This window comes from Aquarana catesbeiana, linkage group LG10 (assembly GCF_042186555.1).
Source record: "Aquarana catesbeiana isolate 2022-GZ linkage group LG10, ASM4218655v1, whole genome shotgun sequence".
In the NCBI taxonomy this organism is placed as follows: domain Eukaryota; kingdom Metazoa; phylum Chordata; class Amphibia; order Anura; family Ranidae; genus Aquarana; species Aquarana catesbeiana.
Genome location: NC_133333.1, coordinates 224,539,256 through 224,552,944, shown reverse-complemented (window position 1 = coordinate 224,552,944; position 13,689 = coordinate 224,539,256). Strand labels below are relative to the sequence as shown.

General features: G+C 43.1%; 1 protein-coding gene and 1 long non-coding RNA gene across 2 annotated transcripts in view; one reads left to right on the top strand and one right to left on the bottom strand.

Annotated features, from left to right (window-relative positions):
* Positions 1–13,689, bottom strand: part of PPIH (peptidylprolyl isomerase H) — a 70,481-nt gene that overhangs the window by 31,653 nt on the left and 25,139 nt on the right. The window contains exons 6-8 of the mRNA XM_073603373.1: positions 9,388–9,480; positions 3,288–3,375; positions 1,047–1,087 (exon numbers count right to left, since the gene is read on the bottom strand). Coding sequence (XP_073459474.1) covers positions 1,047–1,087; positions 3,288–3,375; positions 9,388–9,480 — 222 coding nt within the window. The remainder of the gene's footprint in view (positions 1–1,046; positions 1,088–3,287; positions 3,376–9,387; positions 9,481–13,689) is intronic.
* LOC141111234 (uncharacterized) lies at positions 3,333–6,395 on the top strand. Its single transcript, XR_012236404.1, has 2 exons — positions 3,333–3,486; positions 6,114–6,395. It is a non-coding gene; the product is annotated as an uncharacterized lncRNA (long non-coding RNA).

Sequence of the window (13,689 nt, the reverse complement as noted above, 5' to 3'; positions counted from 1 at the left end):
ATCTGAAGGGCACGGACAGGCATTACTGATGGGGCACTGATTGGCACTTTTATGGGCACTGACAGGCGTTCTTTATGGCACAGGCTGGCAGCTGATGGGCTCCTCTGATGGGGCTGCATTGATAATCATTGTGCTTATTATCAGCGCAGATCCCCCCTCTGACAGCCGATCGGCTCTCCCTGTCAGCACGAACTAAGGAAAGCCGTTTACCGCCACTTCCTGGTTCACGTGATGATCAGCTGTGATTGGTCACAGCTGATCACGTGACTCCTTATCACGATCGGAGATGCAGTGTGTCAGACTGACACACAGCACCAACGATCGCCGCACTGCGTGTCCCCGCGGGCATGTTATCCTGCTGGACGTCACATGACGCCCAGTGAGGATAACAGAACCACCGTCCGCCCGGCCATCATTCTGCTATAGGCCAGGCGGAAAGTGGTTAAAAAATATATTATATTATATATCTATATCTATATATATACACACACACACATACACACACAATCACTTTAATTTAGTGTGATTTATACTACAATGAATGAATACAGGGTAAACTTAAACTTCATATTAAAGACATATGAACTGGGAAAGGTATCGCTCCCTGTGAGTCACTCAGCTGTATGAATAGCAGATCAAAGTATAGCTACTCACAGCACAGTAATAAATTAATAAGGGGGGGAATTATAAAGCAGAGCGAACATTGCATTCAAAGCCCTGAAGTCAGTGAAGCACATCTGTAAAATAAATTGCTGTGCTTTATAAATGTGCAGTATTTTTTCATTTTTTTGCTCATTCACACCATGTCCGTTAAGCTGCTAGTTCAACACAGGCTCAAAGCAAGGGCACCTGGAAAACAATTTAAGGCGACAGGTATGCTTTTAAAAAAGTAAATATGTTCTGAAGTCCTAAATTCAAGCTGCTCCAGGCAGCACCTCTTTTCTGAACCCAGTGTGAGAGACGGAGAGCGAGAGATTTTACAGCACAGAGTCATGTGACAAGAGGCTGCAGATCACTTTAGATAAAAGATCAGTGCAATGTTTTACCTCAATTTTCCTCATTACAAGAAGTCCATCGATAACTTTACCTGAAAACACAAAAATAAGGAAGAAAAAAAATCTTAAAATGTATATTATCTTATACAGGGTATAACATTTGTGCACATGACACAAAGCACTATCGTATCACTGGAAACTGATCAAATGAACTGCAGGAATGTTTTTTTTTACTCTGATACTAGTGACTTGTTGACCAGCATTGATGCTGGCCATACAAAAACAGATCAGATCACTTGGCCCAATCTTGTCTACACCAGTATTTGGCCAAATAAGTACATGGCTACTGAATCAGAATCCCCCTGTGCTTAGTAAGGTCCAAGGGAAACAAGTGGTTTTTAGTAATTGTAATAAGTTTATGCAGATATAGAAGTTTATTTGTATAAATGTAAAAAAGAAAAACATTCAACACAGCGACTCCGTGCTTCGGTGTGCGCAGTGACTGCAGGGCTTTCATATAAGAAAGCCCAGCACTAGTTAACTGCTTCTGAAATTTAAAGATGGAGAGCAGCCTTTTTAAACCTTTTTACTCCATAGGAACCCCAAAACAATTTTCAGGTCTTGGGGAACCCTTATAAAGACCAATTAATCGTGGGTCGATGGGAAAATGGCCATTATATTGGTGATCAGTAAGAAGAATGCAACCCTTAAGCCCTGTACACATGGCCAGAATGTCAGCAGACATTTGCAGGTACAAAAAATACCGGCCGACATTCTGTCCATGTATGTCGGGTTGTCCAACAGAAGCCAGCCATTCAGCTGGCTTCTGTTGGACGTGCATGCTGGAAAACCAGCAGCCGACCGACTCCCGATCAGCGCTCTCAACCAATGGCAGAGAGCTCTGATCGAAGTGTTCTGGCGGGGGGGGGGGGGGGGGAGTCATCACAACAGCTAAGGGGTGATTGCTGGATTAACCTCACATGGTTAGTATAGTATCTCTGACCGGAGCTGTCAGCTGTAATCGCAGTGCGGCAATCCTACCCGGAAGTGGTAGCAGGTACCTGGTTTTGACCCCAAAAAAATGTGCCAAATGTGGCAGTGGATGGTGCAAACAAGCGGAGCTTCCCCTTTTGACTGCTGAAATAACATTGATATTTGCATACTATCTGTTCTGTCTCCTAATCCTGTGCGCCCCTGCATGTCTGATTTATAAAAAAAAATTGCAGAGTATACCTGATTTCAGAGCGCTGCTGGTCGCTCACGTGACCGGCCGGCTCTTCTCTCCTCTTGTCCCGGCTGACGTCAGCAGAGGTTTCTCAGCCCTGCCCTCATCAGCTGTCAGACTGGGAGAGGAGAGAGGTCGGCCGGTCACGTGAGTGCTGAGTGGCGCTCTGAAATTAGGTATAATCGTCATTTTTATATGATCGGCTTTGAATGCGGTATTTTTCGCCTGATTTTCTGATCGTGTGTATGGTCTTTAAAAGTGGAGCTCCACCCAAAAGGGGAAGCTCTGCTTGTTAGCGCCCTCCACTGCCACATTTACCCCTTTTTGGGGGGGAGCAGATACCTGTCAAAACCAGGTACCCGCTACCAATTCTGGGTAGGATTACCGCACTGCGATCTACAAAACTTCCAGCCCCTCATCCTTCCCCCCTGCTGCCTTCTGGGAGACACACGCGTCCCAGAAGACAGCGGAACCATTCAGAAAGCATAGTGTGACTCGCGCATGCGCAGTAGCAAACAGGCTGTGAAGCCGCAAGGCTTCATTTCCTGTTTCCCTTAGTGAAGATGCCGCCGTCTGCACCTGGCGCCGATTGACTAATCAGCTTAGGGTGCCGACACCGCGAGATTCCAGGACAGGTAAGTGTCCTTATATTAAAAGTCCGCAGCTACAGTATTTGTAGCTGCTGACTTTTAATTGTTTTTTTTACAGGCTGCAACTCCACTTTAAGACAGGAAGTGTGTTACTGGCGGGATCACCAGTTGAACATAAAAGAAAAGACACTTAAAAGAGGAAACTAATGCAACCAAGGATTGGTTTATCTGTAATAGAATAGATTTTTGTTTTTTGGGTTTAATACCAATTTAGGCCTCTATAATTCATTGCAGGCACTTCTAATAGCCAGTGCTTACTCCTATAGAGCCGGATATTGCTTTTTCCACTCAGCCAATCGCTGTGACTACAACAGCTGTATTATAGTATGTTGCACTACAAGAAGATGCTTTGTTCCAAGTCTCCGGAGATTGTAATGTGTTTGTGTGGCCTGAGCTATTGTGTAACCCAACACTCACCAAAAACCACATGTTTTCCATCCAGCCAATCACACTTGGAGCAAGTGATAAAAAATTGGCAGCCGTTTGTTCCGGGGCCGCTGTTGGCCTGCAGAGGAGAATAGAGGACATGATTTCATATAAAGTCAAAGCAGACACATTATAAACAGTACTGCAGGAGAGGTTTGGATGGTTATTAAGAACTCCAGTTCAGTTACAGGTAAAGAAGAGTATTTTCTGTGAGTACATATCTTGATTGGTTATTGCATTATTAAAACTAAAAGGGCAACTGTACATTTAGAACAGTTGTGTACATTTGTTATTTATTTAAAAGAATGAAAACATATGTAGTACAACTCTGCAATACAAGCACATTTCCCCATGTTTTATAAAATTAGAGTGGTATTAAACCCAAAAACAAAAATGGACTGTATATTTACTGCAGCTTACCAAACATTAGATGTGGTGGCTGCATTCGTTTTCTTTACTTTGGCTTTTTCCCTTGTATTGACCTGGTGATGTGGCCAGTGACACCTCCTGTACTAGTGAGACACAACTCTGGAGGAATGAGAACAGGAGGCACAGCAGCATTGCCAGTCGGGGGGGGGGGGGTCATTGTTAAATGTATTAGTAGATTCAGATAGACTAGCCCCCACAGCAAGCGGCTTGCTATGGGGGCACCCAAGCCAAGGCGCAGCTCCCTATGTCCATTCAGACACGGAGCTGTGGCCCAGCCCCACCCCCTCTCTCCTCATTGGCTCACTGACTTTGATTGACAGCAGTGGGAGCCAATGGCGCTTCACTGCTGCCTCAGCCAATCAGGAGGGAGAGTCCCACACACAGCAGAGTCTCTCGTGCAACATTGCTGGATCGAGATGGGCTCAGGTAAGTATTAGGGGGGCTGAGGGGAGGCTGCTGCACACAAAAGGCTTTTTATCTGCATATAATACATTCAAATAAAAAACCTTCTGCCTTTACAACCACTTTAAAGACCCTGCAAGTACAGAAGATGTAGAAAAAATGATCCGCACTCCGGTTGTTACTCTTAAAATGTCTTCATTTTATTGAATAGCCACAGTGAACAAACGCAGATTAAGTCAGTTGACGCGTTTCACCAATAAGGCCTTAGTCATAACCTGTTGATCAGTGAGAGATGAACTCTGCTCCTAAGCCCTGTTGTAACCTGACAACACACAGTAATAAGCCCTGTTGTAACCTGACAACACACAGAATTTTTGTGGACTATGTCTTATTAAGCCCTACCCATTATCTATAAAGTGGTTGTAAAGGCTCCGGGTTTTTTACTTTCATGCATTCTATGCATGAAAATAAAACACTTTCTCTGTGCAGCAGCCCCCCTAATACTTACCTGAGTCCCATCGTGATCCAGCAATGTGAACGAGAGCCTTGGCTCTCCGGGGATGCTACCTCTTCATTGGCTGAGGCAGCAGCAGGAGCCATTGGTTCACACTGCTGTCAATCACAGCCAGTGAGCCAATAAGAAGAGAGGGGTGGTGGGGCTGAGCCATGGCTTTGTGTGTCAATGGACACGCAGAGCAGCCGCTAGGGAGCAAGCCTGCTTGGGTGCCCCCATTGCAAGCTGCTTGCTCTGGGAGCACACGGCAGGAAGGAGGGGCCAGGAGCACCAGCGGGGGACCCAAGAAGAGGAGGATCCAGGCTGCTCTGTGCAAAACCACTGCACAGAGCAGGTAACTATAACATGTTTCTTATTTAAAAAAAAAAAAAAAATAGCCTTTAATGTCACTTTTACTAAACTACTCAACCTCTACCCCTCCCATATCTCTTCACTGTAAAGAGCTAATCATTCTGTAGTCAAGCATCGCAACTAGGAGGGCTAAACAGATTCTCTGAAATAACACAGACGTGTAAAGAAATTTTTTTGACAAGGTTAGCTATTTTTCTCACATATCGAATAGATATAACCGAATGCTTTCAAATGCATATTTACCAGAAATAATCGGACTGACTCGCTGCGCTCAACGCAAGGCATTCCATTCAGGACATAAGAGAGATCGGTGCTGTGGTTGTGGCTCCTGTATGCCCAGAAAGTCCATGTATATATTGAATCCGCCATTCGACCAAATACTCGTGGTAAACATGTATCTTTATTTACCACCAAGGTAAGAATCCATAAGTGTATCATCGCTTATAGTTATAGCCCAAGCCTGCTTTAGGCTGAAATGCGTTAGCGGTGCTACACAAATCGATTTTTACCCTGGTTCCAAATAAAGAAATATTTTACCACAAGTTTTCGGTCAAGTGCCGGCTTCAATATACACATCTTTTAGATTGTAAGCTCTAAAGCGCAGGACCCTCTGATCCCCCTTGTATTGAATTGTATTGTAATTGTATTGTCTTTGTAAAGTGCTGAGCAAAAAGTTGGCGCTATGTAAATCCTGTCTGATAATAATTCCCCCATTCCCTTTAGAGTAGCCCCCCAGGACAAATACCTACTCTCCTTTCAGCAATCTTTGCTGTGCAGCCCTGCCTGATGCTGTATAGCCTTTGGAGCGAAAACGCCCCGATTGGTTCCTCTTCTTACTGAGAATGTGTGCCACGTATTCTATTCATTTCTATGGGCGTGTGATTGACACGGCAGCCTCTAGCTGTCCAATGGTGTACAACTCACACACAGGGAGGTGGAAGAAAAAAAAAATCTCCAATGGAGACAAATCCCCGGTGGAACCGTTGAGGAGCTTGCTACGCTTTTGTGCAGAGATTGTACAGACATGACCATCACCTAAGTGTCAGGGCTGGGCTCAGCCCTTCTTTCTAAGAGCTGGCCGCTCAGCTTTTGGCTAATTGCCAGCTCCTATCTCTCCACAGTTACTCACCTGCTGATGATTTCCTGCTCATCAGTCCTGCCTATTTAAGCCGTTCAGCCCAGTGGATCTCTGCCTTCGCCTTGGTCAACATCACAGAGACTATCTCCTGCATTCCTGTTTTGCTGACATCCCTTCTGGCTCCAGATCCTGCTTGATGTTCCACTACATTGATCCTTGACTTCTGGTTTGGCTGACTATCCGTTCTGGTTACTGAACTTTAGCTATGTTTTGACTACGTTTGTTTTGTTTACTTTTATTATTAAACAAGTGTGATTTAACTGTACTTCTGTCTCGGTCTGATTTCATGGTTTCTGTCACTAAGATACTAGAAAAAAAAAAAAAAAAAAAATCTCCTGCCTAAGAGGCAGGGGGTTATACCTAGGGGGGAATTTCCTGTCTTTTTCTGCCAGCGTCCAATCACCTGAAGATGGCAGCATAACCCTAACATAATGGAGATAAAGATACCCTGTGCCCTGGGGTGTGCAATAAAGAAAACAGCTCCAATGTATTTAAACAATGTTTTTAAGAGTTCATCTGGTGTCTAGCTTTAAAGCTCAAATTATGTTTTGTCTTTTTTTATGCAATGCCCAGTTTTTTGAGCTTTTCTTATTGTTGACACTTGCAGGGTCCTTTCAGTGATTCAGTCAGTTGCTAACTTAGCAAACAATTTTACGCTCCAATGCCTCCAATTCATGCTAGAAATTTTCATCACTACGATTCTGTACGTGCCCTGAAAGGCGCAACAGATCTAAGGAGCATAGCTGAGAGAAAAAAAAAAAAAGGACATGTCCATCGAGGTTATTCATGCATATGATCCAGAGAAAGGCAAAAAAACAAAAATCCCATATAAAGCATGGTCTCATTTGTTCTAACAGGGAAAAAATTCTTTCCCTATCCTCAAAGAAATTTAGAATCAACATTTTACAGTGTTGTTTCTTATCATTATTAACCCTTTTATAAAGTGAGGTTACTGATGCCTATACTAAATTTAGTGGTGTCAATATGTGTCAACTTGACAATACCTCTATGGATAATTTGCATTGCTAACCTTTGTTACGTGCTTTGAAGGACATATAAAGCTTTTTTGGTACACTGTTATAATAAAAACCCTGCTCTGTTTTTGCTATTATAGGTTGACAAATGCACAAAAACCTTTTAAATATTTTTTCCCAATTTTTACTTATATTATTATTAAACTGTAATTGTATTTGACTATTACAATATGAAACCTATAAACACTATCACCTTCAGGTTGCAATGACATCCTAAAAAAAAACAGCTAAAACAGCTTTAAACACGTATAAAGAAATACATTTAACTACCCAAGTATTTGAAAAGCAGTCTATATAATCTTATGACTAATCAATCCACAGCTGCAAAGGTGAGAAATTTACCAAGCATGCAGTTATAACAAAATAGAACGCCTAGTGCAGGGATATGCAATTAGCAGACCTCCAGCTGTTGCAAAACTACAAGTCCCATCATGCCTCTGCCTCTGGGCGTCATGCTTGTGGCTGTCAGTCTTGCTATGCCTCATGGGACTTGCAGTTCTGCAACAGCTGGAGGTCAGCTAATTGCATATCCCTGGCCTAATGCATTACTACCATCAACATTTTAGAGCCAAGGTATACCAGCACTGTACAAAACCCAGAAAACAGTATTCCAGAAGACAAATGCACAACTAGCGCTGACTTGTTTCGAGGGACATGCCCTCTTCTTCAGAACAAACCTGAGTTTGCTCTGAAGAAGAGGACATGTCCCTCGAAACACGTTAGTGCCAGTTTGACTTGTGGGGGGGGGACCTTGTGACTTTATCTTCTGGAATACCATTGTCTTCTGGGTTTTGCATATCGCTGGTACACCTTGCCTCCTGTGAGTATGTATTCACCCAGCTTTATAGTCTAATAAAATGTTGACAGTAATTCACTAGACCTGTGCGCTCTTCTGTTTTGTTTGTGTTATTCAAGATTCGCCGATCTTGAGAGGGCAGCATTGGCGGAACATTCCTGTCTTGGAGAGCTGATGGTTACCATCCACTACAGTCTATTCTGTTTCCCAAGAATCTCTTAGCGCTACGATGTCAAAGTGTTACTGTTGTTGTATGAAGCATGCAGTTATGCAGACTCAGTGCAAATGTCTCACCTCTTACAAACTATACGGAAAACAGTGAACATTACTAATCACAATAGTGAGACCCAGAGCTTGAATTTAATTTGCAGCTAGTATCTGCCAATTAAATATATAAAAAACTATTATTATGTATTAAACATAAAAAAACAAATCTAAAGCACACCTTCAACCATATCTTTTTTTTAGCATTTTTTTAGTTCTAGTTAGAGAAGTAGCAGTAAAATCATCTTAAAGAGGAACTGCAGTCTGCTCACATAATTTGTAATAAAAACATCTATGCCATTCTGAAGCTTCCCTCCAAGCACTTTGCATATTATTTTATATATACTGTGATTCTGTACTTGCCAAATTTGCTGCAGAAATCTCCCTCCACTGAGTCTGGCTGCATCCATTTTAACTGTGGGCAGCTGAAGCTGCTGCCTGTTCACTCCCTGGATTTACACAGACACACCTCCAGCCCTGCAGCTCTCATTGGCCCTCTTATGACTCATCCCGCCTCCCTTCCTGGCAAACTCTCACAAGAGTGAGAGAGAGCTGTGCATGATGTCATAAGCCTAGGCTTTTTACCAGACAAGAAACAGGAAGTGGGCTGTATAAGGTATTTATTGGCAGAAAAAAAAAATGTTTTATTATCCAAAGTTAAAACAACAAGGGCAGAGGATTTAATGGAAAGATGAAAAAATGCCTGAAGTTCCGCTTTAAGTTTTTACTACTCTCAGGGGGTTCTGTTGAGCAGAGCTCTGCTCACTTTCGGATGCAGTGTCAATGTCAAAAAAGGGAAGGGGAATCCTAAATTTTACTTAAATAGGTCCACATGCTGACAATAGTCAAATGGAGGACTTCCCCCTCAATTTGGAGAGATTTTGTCTCACTTCTTGGGCTGCCTGCATGCTGCACTGGGTGGCTCAAGCTCATTAACATACGGCCCATACATGGTGTAGGGGCCTCAGCTCTGTGAATGAGACCTAAATCTGGCTCTTTATATACTGTATACGACTGTTGTCGCTTTAAGATGAGAAGATAGTTGAGATAAAGCTGATTGGGCAGTTTCTCGCAAAAATTTCAGTACACATTAGCAGTCCTGGCTTTAGCATAAAGTCTGCTAGCTAATTCAGGATACAAAGAGAGGCTGCTCGTATACATACCATGGACAGCAGGCCAGGAGCTGAATGTTTTAGTTTAAAGTTCTCATCTGCAAACGGTCCTCTGTATATACTAGCCACTCCGGTGCCGTCGCCCTGCGGAAAGTTCAGTACAGGACTAAATGAACAGGAGGCAGTTTACAAGACAGTCCATCTTTCAAAAGCTTTACATCTGCCCATAGAATACCCAAAGGTCTCTTCCAACAAACAAAGCTGTTTAGGTCTCAACACTGTGACCACGCCACCACCAACACCTCCCAGTCACAGAGTGACAATCAGGAGCTGGTAGGATGGGGTCCTGATCATGTGATCACTGACAGCTAATCAGTATAGGTTAGAAGGTTTGGATTCTCGGAAGGCAAAATCTGAACTATTGTTTCTGGTCCCTACGATGGGTACCAATAAATAATGCATACGAGGTAGAAAGGGATTTTATTTTGGGTTGTTCCTAGGTGGTGTGTCATGGCAATGCCATGAATTATATAGCTAAAGTTTTTAAAAAAAAGCATTTTATATATATATATATATATATATATATATATATATATATATATATATATATATATATATATATATATATATATATATATATATATATATATATATATATATATATATACACATATACACACACACACATTATATATATATATATATATATATATATATATATATATATATATATATATATATATATATATATATATATATATATATATGCGCTGCACGATTCTGGCTAAAATGAGAATCACGATTTTTTTGCTTAGAATAAAGATCACGATTCTCGCAGTGTAACATCTTTCACATTATACAAAAAAAATAAAAAATTGGGCTAACTTTACTGTTTAGTTTTTTTTTAAATTAATTAAAGTGTATTTAAAAAAAAAAAAAATGGGTTTAAAAAACCGCTGCGCAAATATGGTGTGACATAAAATATTGCAACAACCACCATTTTATTCTCTAGGGTTTCTGCTAAAAAAAAATATATATCACGTTTGGGTGCTCCAAGTAGTTTCCTAGCAGAAAATAATGATTTTTACTTGTAAGCCACAAATGTCAGAAAAGGTTTGGTCTTTAAATGGTTAAACTTCCCTCATTTACATGCTGAAGTTCTTTCCTTTGATAAAAGAACAAAAAGATACTTTGTTTCTACTTATTGGTAATAAAACTTGGCAGGCTGCCTGGATTTTTTTTTCCAGCTGTGAGAATTCTCTGCACTTGTTAGAAAAATGGTGACAGGCTGTTTCGAAGATCGGGAAGGGAAAAAGACCCAATTTAGATTCTTAACGATCAATCGTGCAGCTCTAATATATATCCTCATCTGTTCAACCCGAATGTCCCAGCTTATTGCTGGCGATGTAAGCAACACTTGAGAACAGGGGCAGACTAACAACTCATGGAGCCCCCGGGCACTAGGGGATCATTGGGCCCCCCAGGTTTAAAGATAGCCACCACATGGCAGTCATCTTTCTGATGCAACATTAATGCAGCAGGGCCTTGTGGAGGGACACCTAGCTTAGTGACATGCAGAGTGGCAGGAGACAAAGCTGGAGATCCAATAAAGGTACCAGGAGCCTCTCATGGGCAGTGCCACCTTAACAGCATCATAGGTCCCTGGGCAAAGTAATGCACTGGGGCCTCTACCAGGGTGAAGGTGACCTGAGACATGCATAGCCATGGTACTCAGTGGGTGTGGCTAAATAATGGCATATATTGGGCGTGGTTTGGAATAAAGCCCTCCAGCGCAGTAAAGTCACCGCTGAGAGGTTGACAGGTTCCCCCTGTGTCTTCTGGCTTCGCAAGCTCTGGCATTGTGATTGGCCAGACCTGTGATGACGTCACTCCCAGGCATGCACGCGGGAACCACTATTTACGGCAAGGGCTCTGAAGGTCCAGCACTGTAAAGCGGACCTTCAGAGCTTATGCGCCGATGATGTCATCAGCTGCACGCACTCTGAACATCTCCTAAACTGTAAAAGTTTAGGAGATATTTACAGTACCTACAGGTAAGCCTTATTATAGGCTTAACTGTCGGTACAGTGGTAGTACAGAGTTTACCACCACAGTCTGATTTTTTACAATTTTTTTTTTATTATTTATTTATTCTAATTGTTAATTTAATATTTTTTATTTATTTTTTTCACAACTCTGTTGGGGGGGGGGCTTTGGTGAGATATCAGGGGTCTAAACAGACCCCCTGAAGTCTCACTTTTGAGACAGAGACAGGTACTGAGGACAGAGATTCCACAGTCCCTTTCTCTGCAGCCTCAGTTGCACTGAAAATGAATGATCAGGAGACAGAGGCTCCTGCCCATTCATAAACTAAAGCATAGTAAACACAGTTTACTATGCTCAGTTATGAATGAATACAGTGAGTGATCAGTATAAATCACTCACTGTTCACTTAGAAAAGGAAGGGGCTGGTAAATGACGTATTTACCAGACCCTTCCCCACTCTCCATCCTGCTGCTGGTGGGAGAGAAAAGGAGGGAAGCCGGCAGTGCTGCGGGGGGGGGTCCAGGCAGTGAGAGAAATCCAGATTAGTGCAGCGGTGGGGGAAATAACTGAACCAATCTTTCAGCTGCTGCAGTGAAAACCACAAAAGATCGATTTCAGTTATTTCCCCCCACCCACCGCAGTGATCACCTGCTCTATCCACACATGATCCCCCTGGTGGGAATAACTGCAGGCGCAGGGGTCCCCCCAAGCACCAGAGGGATGGAGCTGTGAGACAGTTGGTAGGGGTAAGTTAGTTGTGGAAGGATTTATTTCAGTGGCAGTTTCTGTGGGGTGACCGGGGAGCGATGTTGGGAAGGTAGAGAATGAAAAGTGACCACGGAATAACGTCACTCAGCTGGGGGGTAGGAATCAGGTCAAAGTGATGTCTGTCAGCTGGATGTATGAAGTGGCCTGGGGGTGATGCAAGCTGGGTGGAGGCAGGGGCTCCACCCAGATACAATGGTACTGCTCAAAGAGAACAACCTCCTGTTAGAAGAGATACATGCAACCCCAATCACTCTGTGTATGTCTATATCAGTGTTTCTCAACTCCAGTCCTCAAGGCGCCCCAACAGGTCATGTTTTCAGGCTCTCCATTATTTTGCACAGGTGATTTGATCAGTTTCACTGCCTTAGTAATTACCACAGCTGTTTCAGCTGAAGGAAATCCTGAAAACATGACCTGTTGGGGCGCCTTGAGGACTGGAGTTGAGAAACACTGATCTATATAATGTGATGTTTTTTTTTTTTTGACCATTCTCTTTAACCCTGTGTTATCCAAACCCTGTACAATCAAAAGTGTAAACTCATCACAAACTAAAAACACTCCAGTTCACTTCTATGCATGTGGGGAATGCATGCAATAATAAAAAAAAAAATTAATGGGCTGCCCTACATGTGATATGTGTATAGCAAAGTCCCAGGCCTCCTTTAGTCTAATGAGAACCTCCAGAGCCAGGAACAGTTGACATCCTTCTGTATAGAGTGGGTTGCAAGGCATAGTGGGTGTAATGTAAGATAGATTCATGGGTGCCAGACACTTCTTGAATGCAAAGAGATTTATTTTCTCTTGAACAGAACTGTGGGAGAGAGGGTTTAGAGTCAGGACACCCTTAGGAAGTTGCAATGTCAATTAGCAGACTCCGAGACTTCTACAGCCATGCAGGGAAAGGAATCCAGCAAGACACCACATCTGCATGTGTAGGAGCGCTGTCTCCTATGGCAACAGTCTTAGAACAATTCCTAACACAAATTGTAACGAACTCCTTTACTGTTATACAGTCACGTCTTGTAGATTCTCAGCCCACTGAGCTCCCAGTCTCTCTCACTAGACTTGCTGATTCACTGTCACTGAATCCTGTGAGCTCTTCTAATCTTCTTTAGTATCTTCCTCAAGTGTCACTCCCCGCTTCCCTGCTGGGTCCCTGGCTTGGCACTCAAGATACTGTATTTCTCAAGCGTCACCCCACTGGCTGGGTCCCTGGTTTGGCACCTGCTGAAGTTTCCCGATTCTTCACCATTGCCGGTTGGTGAGAATACTGCTCTGGTACTTGCTTCAGCTACTTACTGTGGTCCCTGGTAGCAAGGTGGTTGGTCCCTTAATGGCAACAGCTTTCCCTCTACCTCGGATCATGACAGGTTCTCCAGCCGGCAGAACCGTCACTTCTGGTTGGACTACAAGCTGCAATCCCAATCCTGAGCTTGCTTCTGGATAGGCCCTCAGACAGCCTAGCAGCCAGATGTGCCCGGGATAGGCCCAAACTCCAGCCTAGCAGCCCAGGTCAACATGACACACGTCCACCCGGAC